Source organism: Apus apus, chromosome 19 (genome assembly GCF_020740795.1).
Source record: "Apus apus isolate bApuApu2 chromosome 19, bApuApu2.pri.cur, whole genome shotgun sequence".
Lineage (NCBI taxonomy): Eukaryota > Metazoa > Chordata > Aves > Apodiformes > Apodidae > Apus > Apus apus.
This window is the reverse complement of record NC_067300.1, coordinates 8,024,506-8,045,116: the sequence shown is the minus strand read 5'-3', so window position 1 is coordinate 8,045,116 and position 20,611 is coordinate 8,024,506. Positions and strand designations below refer to the sequence as shown.

Genomic DNA, 20,611 nt, shown 5'->3' with positions numbered 1-20,611 from the left:
TTCCTGCTGGTGAGGGTAACAGGGTAGGTTTTAGTGTCTCTTGCTGGAATTTTTGCTCAGGTTCCCTCAGCAGGGGCTGTGCAGCTGAGGACCAGGACCCAGGAGAGCCAACAAACCCCATCTCTTTTGCCCTGCCTACAGAGCTGTGCTGTCCCCAGCCTCTGCAGAAGCACCCAGGTGGCTTTTCAGTCACCAACAGCTGGGAAATTTCTTCCTGGTGGTGATAAAGGCACATTAGTGCTGGGTGGGTAATGGGGTTAATAAGTAACCTGGCCCTGGCACCCGGGGTGGGCAGCCCTGCTGCCGGGCTCCTCCTCCTCTGCTGATTGCAGGAGCAGTGGAGAAAGAATTAAAACCAGCAGACAACCCTATTAAGCAGAGCTGTTATCCTGCTCTTTGTTCAATTCCCTGCAAAATTGGTTTGCAATTGGTTTTCTTGTTAGTGTGCATTTTTATGATTAATCTGGCAACATCTTCTCATTAGGACCACAGCTATAACCAGGGAGATTTCTCAGCCTAAAGTACCTTTCCTCCTTTTATTTTTTTTTTTATTTTTTATTTTCTTCCCTGTTGTTTTGTTTGGGTTGTGGTTTTTTGCCCAGTTACAGAACACAGTTGTTTTTCTCTACAGAATCTATCTTGCTGCATCCTGGGCCCAGCCATAGCCAGGGTCTGGGGATGTGGGCTGGATGTGGCCCCTTTTTTACTCCAGCCCTGCCATCCATGCTCACCACCCCACAGATTTCCACTGTTTGAACTTATTTTCACTGCCTTAACCACACTGATATTGCTGGAGGGGAACAGCTTTTCACGTGTAAAACAAACTCAGAGCCTTCCCATCTGTTAAACACAAATCTGACAGATCCCACCAGGACTGGGGGGAGAGTCAGGGGGGGAGAAGGTTTGAGGAATAAAGACGTGCTATAAGTTAAGGACTATTTATTATTAAGGATAGCCTTGAGCCTGCAGTGATTATTATTTTAAGGGAAAAGCACATCCAAGGCATCTGGAGGCAGGGAGTGATGGGGGAACCCACGTGCAGGAGCTGCAGTGCCTTTGCCAGGGCTGGGTTTAAGTCTCAGGGCACTTCTGGAGGAGGATGGAATGTGTCATCCCTTTCCCAGGGCAGGGAGAACCTGGTGTCCCTTCAGAGGATGAATGAGCTGGCTGTCCTCTGGGGGAACTTTGGCTGAATCAGGGATGTTTCTGTTGAGGTCTCCCACTGCCAGGGACAGGAGATAGCTGGGAGCCAGGAGCAGGGGGACTTTGCTATTTTTGTGGATATGCAGCTTTTTCTCATTCATTTTACAACCAGCATTTATGGTTCCCACTGAAATCCCTTATCTTGGAAGCCTCTGACACCATAATTACACAAGAATAGCATAGAGCTTGTAGCTCTTTGCTTCTAACACTGTTTTCCTGCAGCATTCACCCTGCTCCTCTTCCAGTGGCCAGCTCTGCAGGAACAGAAAATGCTGTCACACCCCTTAGCTGGAAAATACCCCCCCAGCGTGTCCCTTCCCTTTATTGTCCCAAAATTGATTTATTTCAATAACCAATGTCTCCATCATCACTATCCCCTGCAGGCATGTACCCCTTGCTTTTTCCATTGCTGCAGTTTCCCCAACTCCCTTTTAATGAGGTGCTTCCTTGCTACCCCATCACCACAACCTCAATGACAGAAACTAATCTCAAATGAATTAATTTAATCTGTGGGACCCAGCAGCAGCTCTGGCTCCCCAAAGGGACTGGCCTTGTTGCCAACACCGTCCCTCAACTCACTGGGTTCCCCACTCATGGTTGGGATCCCAACCCTTCCCTCCCTCAGTGAAGATGCTCCATTGAAATACATGGGGAGAGTCTTGTTGGCTTAGACACAGTGCTTAAAAACATGGCCAGGGGAGTGCAGTTAGGATGATACATGGATTGTATGGTCCTCAGCCCCATAGCATGAGTGTGGCTCTGCTCCAACCCTGATTTTGGGATCTAAGACTTCAGGATCATGCAAATTAAGAAGGAAATAAATCCCCCAGCCTATCGCTTGTCCTGAAATAAGTTCCGTGGCATGTAGGGTAGAAAAATAAAAATCAATCTTGTATGCTATTCAGTGGGAAAGAAAAAAAAGCCTGTCTAATAATTTCTGGATACATGAATCTTGCCAGAGAAACCCTGTTTCACAGAGTAAATCAGATAGCTATCAGGGTAGCTATGTGGAGATGACAGAGTGTTTCTTCCAAGGAGCAGGCTCAGAGCAGCAAAAGAGGGTCCTGAATGGTTGGTTTGCAGGGCACTGCAAAGGCTGGGCTTGATCTGCTGCAGCTCAGCCCAGGCTGCCCCTGGGTTCTCCTGCTCTGTTCTAGTCCCAGTTGCAGGTTTCAGAAGTCCTGCAGAACACAGAGTCACCCTCCAGCATGGTGCAAGCCATCATTCACCTCGTGCAAGAAGGCTCCTCCAGCTGAATGTGAGCTGTGAGTGGGGGGATGTGGGTTTTTTCATCTCCCCAAGATACATGTTTTTCCTGGAAGCAGAGTTTTGCAAGCAAAGCAGGAGGTTAAGGAATATTGGCTCGTGCTGCCTGCATGCATTTTTAATGTGTGCACAGTGAAACCATCTGAAAATGGGAAGGAGTGAGCGTGTTCAAAGTCCTTTTACTGAGGCCCTTAATCTAAGTAAATCCTTTATATGTGAACTGAACCTCTCAGTGACTTTCTTCAGGAGGCACTGCAGTTAATAAAATAGATTTTCAAACATTTGCAAATGAGGAGGAGGGGTGAATCCTGTTTGTCAAGAGGAGGTTTTCTCCTGCAGGAGCAGTGGTGGTGCTTTGGCCAGGCAGTGGAGGTGGAGAAGGGGGTGGTTGTGTTTTCCCCATCCCAAGAGGCAGGAACCCCTTGGGTCGGTGGCCAGATGGAGATAGGGGTGGAATGTTTTATGAGGTTTGCAAAGATTCTTCAGTGTGATGGAGGCTTCGTGCTGATCAGATGTGGTCTCTGCTCTCCTGCCCATGGGGATGGAGCTGAACACAGGAGGAGGATCCAGCCGTGTGTGGAGATGGCAAGCAATTAAAGTCGCTAACGATTAAGTCCTCAGGTGTCTTCTGGTGAGGAGGTAGTTACAGGACCTCTTTTCCTGTAAAGCTGGTTTTACAAGGACTGCTTTATTCATTGACAATGTGCTCTCTGTAATTGCACTCTGCCCATTATTTTTTTACTGCTGTTGTGTATCCATTGTACAGGCTTTAAGTGTTGCTATAAATTGGATGGAGGAGGCTATGGAAGGAATTAGTGTCTGGAAATGTGTATGGTTGCTGTGCAGCACTTTCCTGTGCTCCAGGGAGTCTGGAACTGGGACCAGTCCTGGAACCAACAACTGCTCCTGACCACCACAAGCTTACAGAGGTTCTACTGCAGGCCTCTCAAGCAGGGGTTTGTGTGGAGATGGTTTCCTCTGATGTGCACAATTCCTCTTTTTAGGAGTTTTGACATGGACAAGCCTTCTTTAGGACTTGTGACATGGACAAACCTTCTTTAGGTGTGACCATAAAGCTTCTTACTTTATCAGTGAGCAGGATCCTTGGCTGAAAGCAATTTCTTTCCAGCTAAAAATGTTTTACATGCATTTTGGCAAGTACATAAACCCCACAGCCTTGCTCCTAAGAGAGTCTGAAAAATATCATTGCCATGTTTTCCTGCACGGCTGCTTTGTAGGCTTGGGAGGTGCTGAGGTCACCTTCTAAGCATCTGCTAATAAAAGCACAGGCAGTTCCTCTTGCCCCCTCCTCACCAGCAGCTTTGCATAAAGAAGATACAGTCCTGATGTGCACAGCTCTGCTGAACAGTCACACATGGGGCTTGCTGGCTTTTGGGGTGCACCTGCCTTGTCCTCACACAGACTTAGCCCACATGGTGCTTCTCTCAGGGCTCCCTCTTGTATCATCAGCCACATTCTTGCCTTGCTGATGCATCCAAAGGTATGAAGAGCTTGCTCTCCTGTGCAGGGTCAGTGTATAGCTGGCAATCAAAGGTGCTGGACAGGTCTCTGAAGTGCAGTTCTTGCCCCAGGTGTCGAGAAGGGCTTTTCAGCTGGTGCAAACTGGGGGCCTTGGAGATGGGGGGGTTCCCTGGGCTGGAGGCACCACCATGGGCTGTACCTGGAGAGAGGTGTACTCAGGTGCTCTGGGGCAAAACACATCTCTGCAGCCCACCAGAAAGAGGGAGGCTCATGTCTTTTTATCCTTATGGACCACAGAAGGTGCTGCTCGGCCCAGGTGGGCTGTGCAGCTCTGGTTGATGTTGCACAGTAGGACCCTGCTTGGCTGGGACAGGCTGGTGAGGTACTTGTGTGTAAGCAGCCAGCAGTGCTGGCACTGGTCTGGAAACAGGCAGAAAAGGATATTTAGGTAGTTATTTGTTTTGATTGGCCTGCATTTCATAGGATTGCAGCTGCTCAGGTACAGCAGAGAAACTGCTGCTCAGACTAATAAACGCTTTCCTTGTGCTGCTTTGCTGCAAGTAAAAAATGGGCTTTTGTTTTAGCAGAGTGTTTTCCAGGGTTGGGCAATTGCAGAGCCCTGTGGGGAGGTTGTTAGATACCATAGGGTGCATCCCAGGGTCTTTCCATGCTGATTGTGATTTATCTTTGTGCTCCCTGGGTGATCAATGCCATCTGCCCAGAGCGAACGTGCCCTGAGCTTGGGTCAGTTGCACTGGTGCTTTCCAGGGTTGTTGTGCTGTTACCCCAGAGGGTTCTTGGTTGGTTTTGGTTTTTTTGTGTTTTTTTCCTTTTATTTTTGAGAAGGATGCTCCTGGATTCCCCTTTTGATTTTATCCATCTGTTGTCATCAACGTGGAGCTGAAGTGAGGAGAAAAATCACAACCACTTTCTTCAGCGAAGCTCTGAGACATGAGAATTTTTTCAAAATGCGAGAATGTGTTGAAACATACAACGATACGAGCTGTTATTTTCTTGTCTTCTAGTCTCCAAGTCTCCAGAAATACTCAGTTCAGATTTGAGCTAAAGATAACACAGGGCATGCAGCTAACCCTTGGGCCCTGTGCAGCGCACTTTGCTAAGCACTCTTAACTGCTCTCCTGCAAAATCATCATCTTTGTGTTATCTGATGATGCAGCTTGCTGCTTCCCCACTGAATTTCTATCAGAATTAATCTTGTGAGAGTTTTTGCAAGTTCCAGACCACAAATAAAAGCAAATCGTGTTTTTTTTCAGAGGACGTGTCTAAAATTTGGCACAGCATGAGGTGCTTCTTTCCAGAGATGAGTAATGTAACACAATAGTATGATTTTAATTAAGTTCAGCAGCTTTTGGTATGCTCCAATGTGTCTTGTTCTGCAGGGAGAGAATTGATTCCATTTTGCTTTATAGAAGTGGCTCTTGGGCATTGATGTTGGGATTTTCATCCATCTCACAGCACTTTCCCCAGATCGTTCCATGACGCTGTTCCCATTTCACAGATGGGAACCAAAGCTCAGAGGTGCTGCCCTGGTCAGGAGGGAGGCTGGAGAAGCAATGTCTTTGCCCATCCCTGGTCAGCTCACAGCCACCTCGTGCTACATCAGGAAATTTAATGCTGCTTTAATCTGGCCAATCCTACTGAAGCTGCTGATGATGCATTTTCTGCTGCATGTGAACGTCTTGCAAACCCACATGGTTTTCTGTGGCCAGCTCCAGGAGTTCTGTGCTCATGAAGGTATGGCCATGGGCCCAGGGGACCTGCTATGGCTTTAGGGTGCCAGAACCAATGGCTGATGAGGGACCCATGGGGAGCAGGGTGATCCCATGCTCGGAGAGTGACTTGCCATCCTGGAGTAAAAGAGGAGTTAAAAAAATGGAGAGAAGGTTAGAGCTATCAAAATGGCACACTATGAGCAACCAGGATCTGACCACTTCCCCTGGATAAATATATTTTGGGATTGTAACAACATTAACCCTCAGCAGAGGGACAGATGGACTGGTCTGGAAGTGCAGGAGCTGAAGGTGGCTGCTCACCCCTCACCCAAGGAGAGCACAGCCCCAAGTCCAAAACCTTGGTGAAACTGCAGGCTCCCATGAGGTTTCTCTGTCTACCCAGGATGCTTTCTTCACAAAGGGGTTGTTGGAGGATCGATCCACCCAGCCATGGCTTTTGAGAGCTACTGCAAGGTGTAATCACAGTCTGTAGATACCATGCTATGGAAATGGTTTTCTGCCAGACCCTGAGCCAAAAGGACTCAGCACAGCCCCGTCCATCCCAGCAGGGCTGTGCAAGCTCCTTTGCAGCAGCTTGAGGCTTTGGTCCTTTCCATTTGTGAAGAAATCCCTGGCAGAAGGGGCAGCAGATGGGAGCAGCTCAAGTTCCATGGATGTCACATACTCCACCTGCTTTTTAAAACACTCTGAAGTGTGATCACTGGACATAAGAAAACGAGGCGAGATGGACGTGCTGGCATTGGGAGACTGGAGTCCTGCTCCCAATAAGGGATGAGCCACCTCCTTTAGTCTCCCATGGGTGTTTGCTCAAGTCATGAAAACCTTGCAGATGTGCCTGAGAGACAATCTCCACCGAGAGCAGCCTTGGATGGGAGCAGCTCCTTGGGATGGAGGGCAGTGAGTGGGACATGTCCACCTTGCCTGCTTCTCACCAGGCTTTCTGCCCCTGGTGTTTAACCCCAGGAAATCAGAATGGGGACAGATTGGAAAAAGAGAAAATCATGCCTGATCCACCCTACTCTTTCCCACATGGATTTGAGGCTGAGACGTTGTGGTACAGAATTATCCAAATAAAACTGACCCATCCCCAACCCTCTGGATTCTTTGTGACAGTGAGAACGAGCTGGCTTCAGTTACTAGGACAAGGCACCCAGATGCTGGAGTCTGTTCATCAATAAATAAGTCTCCCTGCTTGTTGCTGTTAGAATTGCAGCCTACTTGGCTCTTCCCATTAAATAATTCAGAGGAGGGAGCAGCCAGGCAGTGCCTCGAGCAAGGATCACGGCAGGGGAGTGGCAGGGAAGATGATGTGTGATGGATCATGGGGCAACTCGAGTGACTGCTGAGAGCAAGGGAGGGGTTTTGCATTAGGTGCCTGGTGAAGTGTGAATTTATTCCCCCCCCCGTGTGAGGTGCTGTGGCTGGGGGCTGCTCCTGCCCCTCCTCACAAGGGGCGTGCGTTTGCGGGGCGCTGCGTGCAGCGCATGTGCCGGCCCCTCAACCCAGAAAGCAGCCTCAATGTTTTGTGAGATCAAGAGGGTGCTTTGCGTCGTGTGTCGAGAATGATCATCTGCTGTAAGTCTTATCCTCAAGAGGAGAAGTTTGCTCTAAACTCCTTAACAAATTACTTGGTCTTTCCTTCTCTTTTAGGCTCTAAACCAAACATACCGGATCAATCCTACTTGCGTTCTCTTCTTTGATCTCTGGAAGTGATGCTGTTGAATGCTGTGGGGTTTGTCTGTGAAGAAGTCTACTCTGGGAGGTTTATTATCTCTTAAGAGCCTGTTCCAGCAGTGTTTGATGTCACTGGAGCTTTTTGCTCTTGGTGTGAGCAGGATCAGGCTTGCTGCAGCCCTGGCAGGGGCTGGGAGGATAAGTGGCTCAGCAGGTGGTTTTTCATGATGGCAGAGTGAAAAACAGTCTGGTGCTTAACTAATGATAGTAAATAGGAGGGATTTTAAAATGAATTTAAATGAACTGGGATTTCTGCAAATCTTACGGGTTTCAGTGGACTCAAAATACTTTATTCATTACTGTTGGGCTTCCCCAACTATAGTGTTTAATACTAGTTATGAAGTTGCAATATGCCTGGAGATCTGTAAGAATTTCCTGGGGAATCATTTGCTTTTAGTCCCCTTTACTTTCAGTGTTTCTGCTCTGTTTTGTTTTGTTTTTAAAATAATAACAAACTGCTCCTAAACACCATGGTATTTCTTGGGGAGCTCATGGCTGGAGGACATAGAGCACCATTACCCAACCAGATGGAGATGCTTCTCCCTGCATGGTTGGGGCCAGGTTAACACCTGCATCAAGGTGTCTCAGTGCACAGTCTGGGCTGGACCTGTGTAGTGTGCATGAGGGAAGCCCCCTTGAGATACTGGATGAAAAGTTCAACCAGTTGGCTTTTCTTAGGGTTGTCTTGATGTGGATCTGCTGGGGCAGGAGCAAGACCAGGACTTTCCTCCCCCAGCCTCTCCCCACCACATCAAATCTGTTTCTGCAGCCACCTCAAGGGGAAAACACCATCCTGAAATAAGCCCAGCTCACAGCAGAGAGGCATGGAGGTGATCTGATAGGAAGCAAAACCAGCAACATGGGGAATAATTGATAGGACAGGTCACTCTGTGTCTTCTGCCAACACTGCCCTGGCCCTGGTGCCAGTGTGAGTCTGAGCAGAAAAGTGTTTATACATGTTTTTCTGGAGCTGGCTCCTGGAGGCTCATCCTCATCAACTCCGTGCTGGAGGATTAAGTTTGTCTGTGTTTGGCAAAGAAAAATAATGCTAAATTGATACAGAAGAGTATGTAAGGCGAATGTAGGGAGAGATTTTAAATAGTGGCCATAATGAGTGGGGCTAAATGAAATAACATTGTTGCACAAAGGGCTTTTGGGGGAAGAGTCAGGACTGTTTGGGCAAGAGGTGGAGGGAGAGGCACAAGCAAAGGGCAAAGCCAGGGCTTTCTCTAAAAATCTATCCTTCAGCTTCAGATTTTAGCTGGTCCATTTAGTAATCTTCTCCTCGGTGTGACTTTCCTTCTAATTGCATTCTCTGCATCCTTATTTAGCCATTATCTGCTATTGCTGAGATACATGTTATTAATTCCTTCCCTGCCCTGACTTTCACTCCAGTGCTTTGCAGATGGTCAAGGTGAAGCCAGGAGAGCTGACAGAGCTGCTGTCTCCATCAAACTCTCATTAGAAAATACTTTTCTCTTTTTGCTGTCTCCTTGTCTTACATGGAAGGGTTTATCACAGGAACTGATTACACCTCGAGCCCAGATTTATGGTTGGAAATGTGCACTTGTGATTTTAATATTCTTTATGGCTCTTCTACTTCTTTTGTTCTGGCATGGTGAGCATTGGAAATTGAAAGAGAGGTTAAGAGAAGAAGATGCATGTAAAAGAAAGGTAGTGCCTTGTGGTGGATTTTTTTAAGTTGCTATTATTATTTTAACAAGTGGTGCTTAAACAGAGGTCACCTCTGATTTCTCCTTTCTTGCTGGAGCTGTGCAGGATGGTGTAGCCCTTCAGCAGAGGTGGCTGTCACCTCTTGCCTGCAAGAGAGGGGTCTGAGACCTGATCCCACGATGGCTCAACCACGTGCAGAAGACTGGTGGCTTTTTTGGTCTGCATTTCACATGGCTTTTGTATTTGTCACTACTCCCCAGGGACAGCAGGGGAGCAGAAATGCAGGCTGACACGTTCTCTAAAGACCTCGGGTGCCTCCTGGTCTCTCACTGCACCTTCATGCTTTGAAGCTTCTCTCCAAAATGGGCTTCCCCCACAGCTCACAAACACGGGCAGCTCTTTGTACTGGATGTTGGGCTGGTGGGATGATCACCCAGTGACACCTGCCTTGCAATGAGACTGTGAGAGCAGGTGCAGCCCTGTCTGCTCTTCCCAGCCGTGGTTCTCCCTCTGCCTTGCCCCTTCAAACGTGGGCATGGTTAGATCTTGGGTGCTCCTGGGTTCCTGTGGGTTTGCACCTCAAGCAAAGGCACAGTAGCTCTGATAGCTGGTGTAGCATGAAATCATCCCTCTCTGTGGCTGGGGTCACCAGGGCTTTTCCCTTCTGGGCTCTCCACTTGGTCGTGGTTTTAATTGAACTTGCTGCAGATTTGAGCACTATTTCAAAACACTGACTGAAGCTGCTCACAGAAGGAAGGGTGAAGTAAAGCAGAGCAGGGAAGGCAAATTAATGCTGGAGACAGGACCCGAAAATAGTGAATTTGGGGGCTAGCCAGGCCACATGTTAAATCTTTCAGGAGAGGCAATCTGTCCTGAAACACAGAGGGTAGGAGGGGACAGGAGGAAATTACTCCTGAGGGCAGTTAAAAGTTCATATGTATCCAGTGCTGCTCCCCCACAGCATCAGCATCCCCTGAGGGTCCTGGGGACTCCATGGGGACAGGTCAAGCTGCCCTGCCCCAGCTGGCTGGTCCTGTCTGTGGGAAGCCCTGGCCCTACACACCCAGAGCTGCAAGGTGCATCCAGCCCAGCAGAGCCATAGCCCACCGTGGCCCTGTGCCAGCAATAACACGTTGGGTTTAATTAAAGCAGTATTTTTCATCTCTTTTGTACATTGTTTGATTATTACTTCAGAATGAGCCAAGGAATTCCTGTATTCTCCAACTCCCTCCCTTTCTCTTTTAATCTGCTTTCCACACACCCCCCCCCACTCTCTTCCTTTTGCCCTTTTGATGTCCTTTCCCTCATCTCCAGGGCTTTAACTTTTTTCAGCTATTGAAAGGTTGTTAAGATGGGGGAGCCCAGGTTTTGGAAGGACTCGTTCATTCCGGTGGGATTGGCTGCTTGTAGCGGTGGGAGATGCTGGTGGGAAGCAGCTCCGTGTGTCCAAACCAAGCAGGGCAGGAACTGGCAGGTAGAAATGCTCCTTCACGGGTGGAGGAGAAGGTGCTCCTCGAAGCCAGTGCTGGACTTAAATTAGATTTCTTCTGAGTCATGGTGCGAGCAGCAGCACAGCAGGAGCAGCAGCTCAGACACGGGGTCTCTGAGATGCAGTTGGATGATGCAGCTCCTCACTTTGGTGCTCAGATGGTGCCCAGCAGTGAACCAGCCTCAGCACCTGGTTTCACGTCCTGTTGTGCCAGCACTGGCTGCAGGAAGCAGCAGAGATGATGTCCTCTTTGGGAGCTAATGCCTCAATAGGGAAAAAATGAATTTGCTGTGAATATTTTGTTCCGAAACACCCTCTGCTCGATGGGATGCTGAGGGCTGGGCTGGGTTCAGCTGGGGCTGCAGGGGATCTGCTGTGGGGGGTGAGCCACACCAGTAACACTGTCATTCCTCTCCTCCCCCAGGCCCTTCCCATCGGAGGAGACCACGGAAAACGATGACGACGTGTATCGGAGCTTGGAGGAACTGGCGGAGTAAGTGGCCTCACCCTCTCACGGGGAGGGGACACGAAAAGGGCAAAGTTGCAATGGGTAGTTTGGATAAAATCTGACAGCAGGGCTCTGAGAGCCAGGCTGGCTGCTTTGATCGTCTTGCCAGGGGATTTTTGTGCTCTTACAATAGTCTTTTCCCTTGCAGAGTCCTGGGAGACATCACTTTTAATCAGGTTGAGTTTACGAGTAGCTCAGTGGGGGGCAAGGGAGGCCAAGCCAGTGGGGAGCCCCTTGTTAAAGCTAAATCCCATCATTAGCTGCAAAACCCTGGGATGCAATTCCTCCTCCAAGCCAACAGAAGCCAAGCCACTTACTGGGACTGAGGTACCCATTGCTAACTCAGCACTGGACCTCCCCAAGAGCATTTTTGGGGCCACATAGGTGCTTCCATCCCCTGTGAGTGATTTTGGACTGGGGCAGTCCCTTGCTCTGTGGGGTGATGCTGCTGGGGTTTCTGTGTCTATATTTATCTGGGTCTCTGCTGTCTGTGTTTTGCTGCCTGTGGTGATATAACGGGCTTTTAGAAGCAACCTTGAACTTCAACATATAGGGTGAAACGCGGGCACTATCGGAATTCGATGGCAGCGTTCCCACCAGCCGGGGTTTGCTTATGAAGTGCAGTGTGTTTCATATGGATGGAAAGTCTGTATGGGTGGATATGTGGCTTTATCCGGTGAAATGTTACTGTTCCACAACATAAATAATAAGGCTTCTTAATCCAACGAGTTCCTTATGGCTTCAGTTATTACAAAAGTAAATAATAAATTACTAGTCGAGGGAACGGAGTACCCTGGAATCCCCCCACTCTTGGGTTGCTCCCAGCAGCTACAGTTTAAAATAAAATTTTAACTTATAAAGGGATCCTTTCAAGAATAACATTTCCCACCCCCTCTCCTAAAGCTCTCAAAATCCTTTTAGTATTGGGTTTTAAAATTCCTGATTCTCACACACAGGCTTGTTTTTAGTTGGAGAAAAGTTTGTGTGTGGACTCGCACGGAAGTGCTGCTGGGGATGGCAGCTCTCTCCTAGAACCTGGGGTTTTGGCACCATGTGCTCGTGTTGAAGATGGGTCCCCAGCTTTAACTCCCTGCTGCCAGTGATGCAGCTCCCACAGGGTGTCAGCGTGGGAGCTTTCCAAACTGTTCCTTGGAACTTTGTTGTGAGTTAGTCCCTCTCTGAGAGGGGTTTAGATGTCCCCAGTGCTGGGCTCAGATGACTTGGAGGTTTATTTCTCATTGATTTCTCTGTTTTTTCCCATCTTATCTCCAACTTCTAACTTCCCTTTTTCCCCCATTCTTCACAAACCCTTCTTCATTTTTTGAGATCACTGGGGAGAGGTGCTTGTTGATCAGCACGGGGATATTCCACAGGTTCCTTGTCTGAATCTGTGCTCCCAGTGCAGCCACGTTGCGCTTGGAAACACAACCTGTGAAACGGAGACATCATTCACCCCTAACTGTAAAAACCCCAGAAATGCCCCCCAGAGCCCCTTAGCATGAGTGTTTGCCTGGTGACGCATCAGCAATAGACCCCCTTCTCCTTTTGACAAGGAGCATCTCTCCATGGTTGACAAGGGAACTTTCACTGAGAGTTAGCTGGTCACAGTGGTGTGCACCGGGCACCGATGTTGGCGCTGGCAAGTGGTGGGGCTGCATGAGAAAGCTCTTTCTTAACTGCTGCCCATCTCCAAACAGCTGAGCAAGGACATCATTCACAAGCTGGGAATGATTCACTTCATCCAGCATCTTTGCATTTAACATTGCTGGTGATCCAGCAGCAAGGGGGATCTGAGTGCATCTGAAATGCTTGATTGGAGGCGAGGAAATGGTTTCCACAACAAGCACTGAAATGACCCGACACGTGGAAGGAGTTGCTGCCAAACAGCACAACCAGGCTCAGCAGGCAGGGGCAAAATTTTAGGGACATAGTTTAGCCCTGGACTCAGTAGAGTTAGGTTAATGATTGGACTCAGTGATCTTAAAGGTCTTTTCCAACTAAAACAATTCTATGACTCTGTGAATCCTCCCTTTACCAGAAAGACCCCTCCTTCTCTGGGTGCTTTTTCCACATTAGTTTGCTGCATCAGTGCAGCTAAGTGATGATTTTTGCCCTGTGAATAATTTTGGAGGGACAACCCCGGTGAGGCTGGCACTGCCAGGACACCCCAGGAGTGAGGAGCCTCCCAAAGGGAGGTTTGGTTGCGCTTTGGTTGTGCTGCTCAGAATCAATATTGAGCTGCTTCTAACAAGATGTTTTTGGGGGTTGGTAAAAGTGTTATGGTTTGTTTGGGGTTTTTTTGAGGATGTCAAAATGTTTAATTTCAACCTTAAGTACTGAAGTGGAGCAGCTTGGTTGTTCCCCTTTTGAGATTTAGGGTGAATTCCTGCTCTGCAAAGCATTTGAAATATAAACATATTTATGATGGAGGCACAGATTTGGGAGGCAGAACGAACCTGACTTTTTCCTCGTTGTCCTCATAGTGCTCTGAAGGCTGAGGGCTGTGATCCTGGAGGGCACTGAGGTCCCTCCCAGTGTGGAAAGTGGTGGCAGTTGGGGACAAAAGCCAGTGCTGGGGCTGGGAGCAGATCAGTAGTAGCTCTACAAGGGCCAGTTACATGTACTTCAGAAAGAAGCTGCTGTGGGGTGCTGCTGTGGATAAAGGATGTTCATGCCTTGGTGAAGCCTTTGTGCTTTCACCTTTGGGGTATGGCAGAGATACCAGCAGATCAAGGCAGGTAATTGCCTGGAAACAGCTATTTACCTTTTTTTAAAAAAAGCAAAACCCAAAAAAACAAAAGAACAATCAGTGATGGAAAGGAGAGGGGAAGCTGAAAGGGTATCAGGGGAGCTGGAAAGTTCTCAGATTCCCTGTCCTCAGCGCACTGGCCCCTCAGTTTGCTTTGCCATCAGCCAGATGGAAGGCTGCAGAGGGCCTGGGCAGATGGTGAGGGCCAGTTTGCAAGTGGAGCCTGATCAATACTGGGAGCAGCAGTAAAGGGATGTTTGTCCTCTGCTGCCTGATTTATTTCTTCCTGCCCTGATGGCAGCCCCTCGAGCAGCAGCCGGTTTTGGGGGAGTTTGCCCAGGAAATGAGGAGGGCTTTGCTATGGCAACACATGGATGCATTTGCTGGAGTCTGTTCCTCAAAATCAAAGAGACCCTTGACAGGATGAGGCTCCTGTGGGTCTGCAGGGATGCGAGCCACTGCCTCCCACCTGGATGCAGCCCTGGTGGCAGTCAGCAGATACCCACCTTCCTGGCAAGCATCTTCCCCACCCACCACTTTTCCATCTCTCTTGACAGCTCTTTCAGCTGCCCCAAACCAGCCTGGTGCTTATGAAGTGATACTTAACATTTAACCTAAATTGTCTCTGCTGCCACCTAACTGCTCTCTCCAGTTATTTTAACACATTAAACTTACGAGAGCAATTAATCCTGGTCCTCTTTGCAACACCAGAGCCTTCTTTATCATGAGCCTTCTCCACTTCATGGCACTGTGCCTCTGTGCTGGCAAGAAGCCTGGCAGGCTTGGGTGGGTTACACATCAGGGTGGCTTGTGGGTTGTTTGGTAGCAATTTGATGAATTCAGAGTGAGGCAGAAATGCTGTGAATGATTTGACATGAAACATTTAATTTGTGTAACTTGTACCTCCTTTTGTCCTTTAAAAGTTAATTGCTTTGAGGGAAGAAGTTGTAGTTTTGTGAAAAGGACAAAGGAAGTGTTTTAAGCAATGCAGTTCCCCACCAAACCCTGCACTGGAGCCAGTGTGTCCTCAGAAGGGAATTGTCCTGCAGGTTGGTGTCCCTCTGTCTTGTTTCAAGCTGCAGCCCCCTGGGGATTAATCCCCAACAAAAGTTTTGGGTGTAGTGGTGCATTTCCAAACCTTTCATGGTAGACAAGGGAAGTTGCAGAAGATCTGCCTGGCCTTGGCTTCTCAAGCAATGCAGCTCTTTTGGACACAGACTCTGCCAACAACCTGTCTTCTGCCAAGAGCTTCTCACTGAACTTTCTCCTCCTCCTTTCACTGCTGTCACCACTGTTGCCTCCTTGTATCCTCCAAAGCAGTGATGCGATCAGCAAAATTTCTCCAGTGCATTAAAAAAAAGAAATGAATAGAGGAGCCAAGGTGAGATGATGAGTTAGCTGCCACTTTTCTCATTATTTTTTCTGTGTTGGGAAAACCACGCACGCCAGACAGTTAAATAAATGTCTCCGTGGTACAAGGAGCTCAAGCCATAGCCCTTGTAAATGTGTCTTTCTTCTCTGTCACCAGTAAACATTTTTATATGTCCTGCTTGTGCCACCTCTAGGATCGTGTTAGTTGCTGTAACTGTGGGAGACTCATTCTTGGGATTATAGCTTTCCTCATCGAATGGGGAACCTAAGACCTGAGTAGAATAGATGGGAAAAGGCTTCTTTTGTTATTTCCAGATGTGTGTTTCTGTGCAAGTACAATCTGGCTAATTAAAACCCTGCAAGATCTCGAGTCCAGTGACTGCACATCTTGCACTCCTTCACCCTGAAGCCAGAGCCTGCCAGATGTGCTGCAAACACAGGACTCTGCTTGTCCTCGTCTGACGGAGACCATGAATGAGGGGGTTGGTCGGATGAACTGTCTATTTATAGCTGTAAGTGCAGAGTAAGAATGAGAAAGTGGAGGATTACTGGGGTGAACTGGAGCTTTGCAGCTGCTGGGCAGCTGTCTCAGGGACCCTGCAAATATGCTTCTAGTCTGGACCTGGCTGTGTCTCTGAGGTCTTCTGGCTCTTAACCTCGGCCACAGGGTTGGAAATTTGGACTTGTCTTTTGGTTGTCTTATTTTAGCTCCTTCTCTCTCGTCCTCCTCTTTCTTTTGCTCTTTGTGGTGTTTCTGGCTCTTTCATCACCAAAGCAAAAGCAGCGCCGTGGTTTGGATGGGGTTTTGGTGTGGTGGTTTTGCCCTGAGGGCCTTGCTTGAATTCTTGAGACTGGTACAAACTTATCAACTTCCCAGAGCAGCTTTTATGGATGAAAAAGTCCTTCAGTGGCCCTCTAGACCCTTAGAGCTTCCTCACTTACCCTCCTCAGCCACAATGTCATTGCAAACGTGGTGTGCAGCATTCCTGTAGCATAGAGGACCTGCTACAGATTATTTATTGGGGCATCATGGGCCATCTACACTCTATTTGTCCCTTAGTCCAAGGTAGCAGTCTGGCATTGGTCCCTCTGCTAAGGGAGCTGCTCCTTGGTATGGCTGTGCCTGCTTGGGATGGCATCCACACAGGGTGGGCATTGCCAGGGAGGACCAGGAGCTCAGCCAAAAGCATTGGTTTTGCCTGAAATTGCCTTGGATATCAAAAGCTTTATTCTTTTTGTTTTGAATGAGCTTTCCTGGCCAGGCGAGATGCTGCCAGCCCCAAGCTGGCTCCATCCATCCTCATAGCAGCAATTGCAAATGCTGGCGTTAACACTGAAGGGTGGATAAAATCCCTTCCTAAACCCAGAGCTGTCAATGAATCTCCTAATCCAGGCAGTAGATTGTAGGCTTTGATACCCTTGGGTAACTCCCAGGCTCTGCTGCTTTTATTGAAGGAGTAAATTGCTTTGCTCTGTGAAGAACAAGGTGAGGATCTTGCTCAAGTTGTTCAGGCTACGCGTGACTTGCTTGGGATGCAGAATTTACTGCCTCCCACAGCAGGGGTCTGTGCTAAACACAGGAAATACCTGCCCTGCTTTCCCTCCCCTTAGAGCATTTAACATTTAGTGTGTTCCTAAGTTGCCACAGGCTAAAATCATCCCGATGCCTGTCCTCTTTTTTTTTTTAATATATATATTTTTTAATGATGGGGAGGGTGCATATTTTCAACTCTGACAGGCAAAATGTGGAGATGGATGAAAATCAATAGGTGTGAAGCAGTGATGTTGATGGCTGCACATGCCCTGGCAGTGCGTGGCTGCTCTGGGAGAGGCAAGTCTGCACCTCTTAACTGCTCTCCATAAAGCTGGCAGCTTCTGGTGCTTCTCCAAGATGTCCTTGCAATGTGCTTTAATAAGTAAGGGTTTGTTGGACACAGGTAGAATTGTTTTAACACCCCCACGGCTGTTGGTTTTGAGCAGCTCTAGTGCCTCTCCCCTAAGCTCTGATACAGAGGTGTCTTTCTAGATGGCCCCAGGACAAGGGGGATGTCCCTGTTTTTTGCCTGAGGCCAGAAATCAGAGGTGGGAAGGGCTTGTACTGGTGTTGTTGAGCAGGAATGAGCAGAGCAGCAGGGGCCTGCCCCTGTGGTTAGAACAATGAGAGCACTGAGGGGCAGCACATGTCCCCCTGTGGTGGGTGCAGTGGTTTTGTCAGATGGTTCTTGGCAGCTCTACGGACAGATTTGCTGTGTTGTCCCTCAGTAGGTGTTTCTGCCCCTTTCCTGGTGGCCCAGAGGAGCTCTGGGTTCATGGGGCATCCCTCCTGCTCCAGGCTCAGTCCAGGCAGTCTCAGATTTAGCAAAACCCCTTCAGCATCCTGTGTTGCCACCTGGGTTTCTCCCAGTGATGTCCTGGTGCATGCTCAGCCGTAGTTTGGGTCTCGTGGCTCCTTGGTGGGGGAGAAAAGGAGGAATTGTCCAGGCTGGGGCCCCTGTGCAGCAGCAGGCTGGGGACAGGCAAACTGGGGTCCAAGGCTTGGATGTGTGGCACCTGGTTGACCGTATGTGCAGGAGAGCAGGTCCAGATGATGCTCAGGTTGCAGGGCTTCCTGGGGACACCTCAAGAGGCTGTTTTCTCCTGTTTGCAACCCAAACCAGATGCTGACTGCTCTCGTGGCTGGTGATGAGCAGCCGTCAAGCAAAGCAGGCTCTGTTCTGGCAGCAGCATCGCCAAGCTCACATCGTACCCAGCCGGGCCCGTACTCCCCACAAGAACCCATCTATACATTTCCTAACGACCCTTGAGCCAGGGAAATGATGTATGGAGAGACAGGCAGCAATCCGAGAGGTGCAGGCGGGAAGAGAAGATTAATCAGGAACAGGGAGTTACTCACTCTGGAAAAGGAGCAGAGCTGAGAATATAAATATTGGTACAGATAATAACGGTGATGGCGACACTTGGGAAGGGGAAGATGGATCACCAGCTATTAGTGGGCATTATTACAGCAGCTGCAATGCATCACTCTAGAAGAATGGGACGGATACATCATGCCAGTGTATTTATTTTAAATCCCCCAACTTTTATTAAATAAATTTGTTTTTAAAAATAGAACTGTATTTAGCAAAGAAGTAAAGCCCAGTTTCGCAAGCAGAGTGTGCCCTGCTGCCCCGTGCTATGGAACACGGGGATGCCAAGTGTTACAGTTTGAGCACAATTTTACACCTAAATGTATTTGTATATAATTAATACCCCTGTTGAAAGAGCCAGCTTGTAAAATATGCAAACGCTGTTTGATATTCCAGCATTTCACACTGGCCTGATCCCATGGGGTTGACTTCAGTGGGAGCCCTGAGCAATCAGCACCTGTAGATCTAAGCGCTAAGATTATTGTTGTTAATTGGGATTTATTAGGGGTTGAATTTTCAAAAGTGTTCTAAGACTCAGGAGCCCCTGGAGGGGGTTGCAAAGGCTCAGATGACAATTAAGTACTGAACACCATCAGCTTTAGATACAAATTGGGTGCTACCTCTTGGTGATGCCTTTAAAGTCTGTGCTTGCAGGGGCATCTCCTGAGTGATGTGGGCTGGACTGAGCTCTGCCCTGCACTGCTCCAGGTCCCTGCACAGCCCAGGGATTTCAGCTCAGGGCCAGGATGCTTCTGCCTACTCCACAGAGCCATCAGATGATTATTTAGTATCTTCTTACTGTTTTGAATGGACATGGGCTCCTATGGCAGTTTGCAGCTCTCATAGGGGAAGGGACATGTTTTCTTTGGCTTGAAGGAAACCTTTTTGTGAGAAAAAGCAAACCAAGAGTGAGTGCAATGCCTTAAACACCCCAAAATCCATCCCATTGCAGTTTATTCATAGGTATAACACAGTGGAAGTCGCTGACACAAGAGCTGCTCTCTGTCCTAAAGCAGGAGATGAGCAGGAGGCTGTGGGATCTTTGGAGGCAGGTGGAGCTGGACCTGGCTGTTTGTGGTGGCTCAGATGGTCCCGCTGGGCACTTGGCTGGTGGGTCAATCTCAGCCAGCAGGTCTGTCTCAACCAACGGGTCCGTTTTGGCCAGCAGGTCCATCTCAGCCAGGCCAATTAGCTGCAATGAAGCCCTGGGCAGGGCAGGGCTGGCAGTGTGGCAGGCTGGGCATGGCTGGCACGCCTGGCACAGGGTTCCCAGCAGCTTCTTGGCTGCCATCCCACTCGTGTCGAGCAGCATTTCGCCTTTTCCAGCCTCCAGCCAGTGGAAAGAGATGCGCAGCGGGTACCGATCCGGGGAAAAACAGAGGCTCCTAATGCAAACAGGGAATGTGGACTGAACACAGCAATGCTGCAGGCCGGGAGGCTTTTCTTCTTGTCATGGTTATCCTCCCTCCTCCTTGGTTTGTTTGGTTAAGTGACAGTGACTGTGCCCTTATCACTAAATCTCTCTCCTTCTCCTTCCAGCGAACATGATCTGGGGGAGGACATTTACGACTGCGTCCCCTGCGAAGATGAAGGCGATGATATCTATGAAGATATCATCAGAGTGGAAGTTCAACAGCCCATGGTAACAACTGATATGTGTTTTTAAAGCTGCACCTTGATGGGAAGGGAAGAGAGAGGTTTCAATAAAATAAATATCTGCCAATGATGCTGCAGGGAAGCGAAGCACTTTGCATTGCTCCTTGAAACGGAGCTGCCTCACACATGGTAAAAATAAGCCAAATTGGGATAGAGCTGTCCCAGAGGGGATTTTCTGAGGAGTTTCCCAGCCCACCCTGTCATCTGAAGGAGTATGGGGAGAAGGAAGGAAAAGAGAGAGCAAATAAGCCCTAAAAGATAAACTTAAAATAGCAATTTGCTGCTGAGCCAAGGCAGCACGTGTCACTTCAGCCCTTTCTGGGCTCACAGCCCCCCTCACTGCCTGTGTCCCCAGTGAGACAGGCTGCCCTGGCTCCTGCTGATGCAGAGCTGGAAGGGACCTTTCCACTGGAGTGTGACCTTCCAAATTTTCTCCCACCCTTTTGATATCTGCTGCCTCCAGGCTTTCAGGCTAATTACTGTCTCTTAGCTGCAAACAGTACCTACCTCCCCGTAACAAAGCAGAATCAATGGACAAGTTCACCGATCAATTAAATCCCTGGAGCAGGGTACGTGGCTGTGCTGGGAGGCTGGGAATGCAGGGATTCACCCCATGCATTCTGGGCAGTGAGCCAAGCTGTGCAGCAGCCATGCCCATGCTCTCATTCCTCACCTCTCCTGGGCTTGGCTGCGAGTGGTATGAAGACCACAATGGTTGTGACTGAGGCATTTCATCCCTTCCCACCTTGTCTGCAGCTTGAGGAGCTCCCTGTGCACCAAAAATCCCTGTGGGTCAAGGAAACATGCACAAAATACTCC

At 48.8% G+C, this 20,611-nt stretch overlaps 1 protein-coding gene across 2 annotated transcripts in view; it reads left to right on the top strand.

Moving 5' to 3' along the window:
* The window catches only part of VAV2 (vav guanine nucleotide exchange factor 2), a 132,028-nt gene that overhangs the window by 84,953 nt on the left and 26,464 nt on the right, over positions 1-20,611 (top strand). For both annotated transcript variants that reach the window (XM_051636804.1, XM_051636803.1), the window contains exons 4-5: positions 11,027-11,095; positions 19,676-19,778. In XM_051636804.1, coding sequence (XP_051492764.1) covers positions 11,027-11,095; positions 19,676-19,778 — 172 coding nt within the window. The remainder of the gene's footprint in view (positions 1-11,026; positions 11,096-19,675; positions 19,779-20,611) is intronic.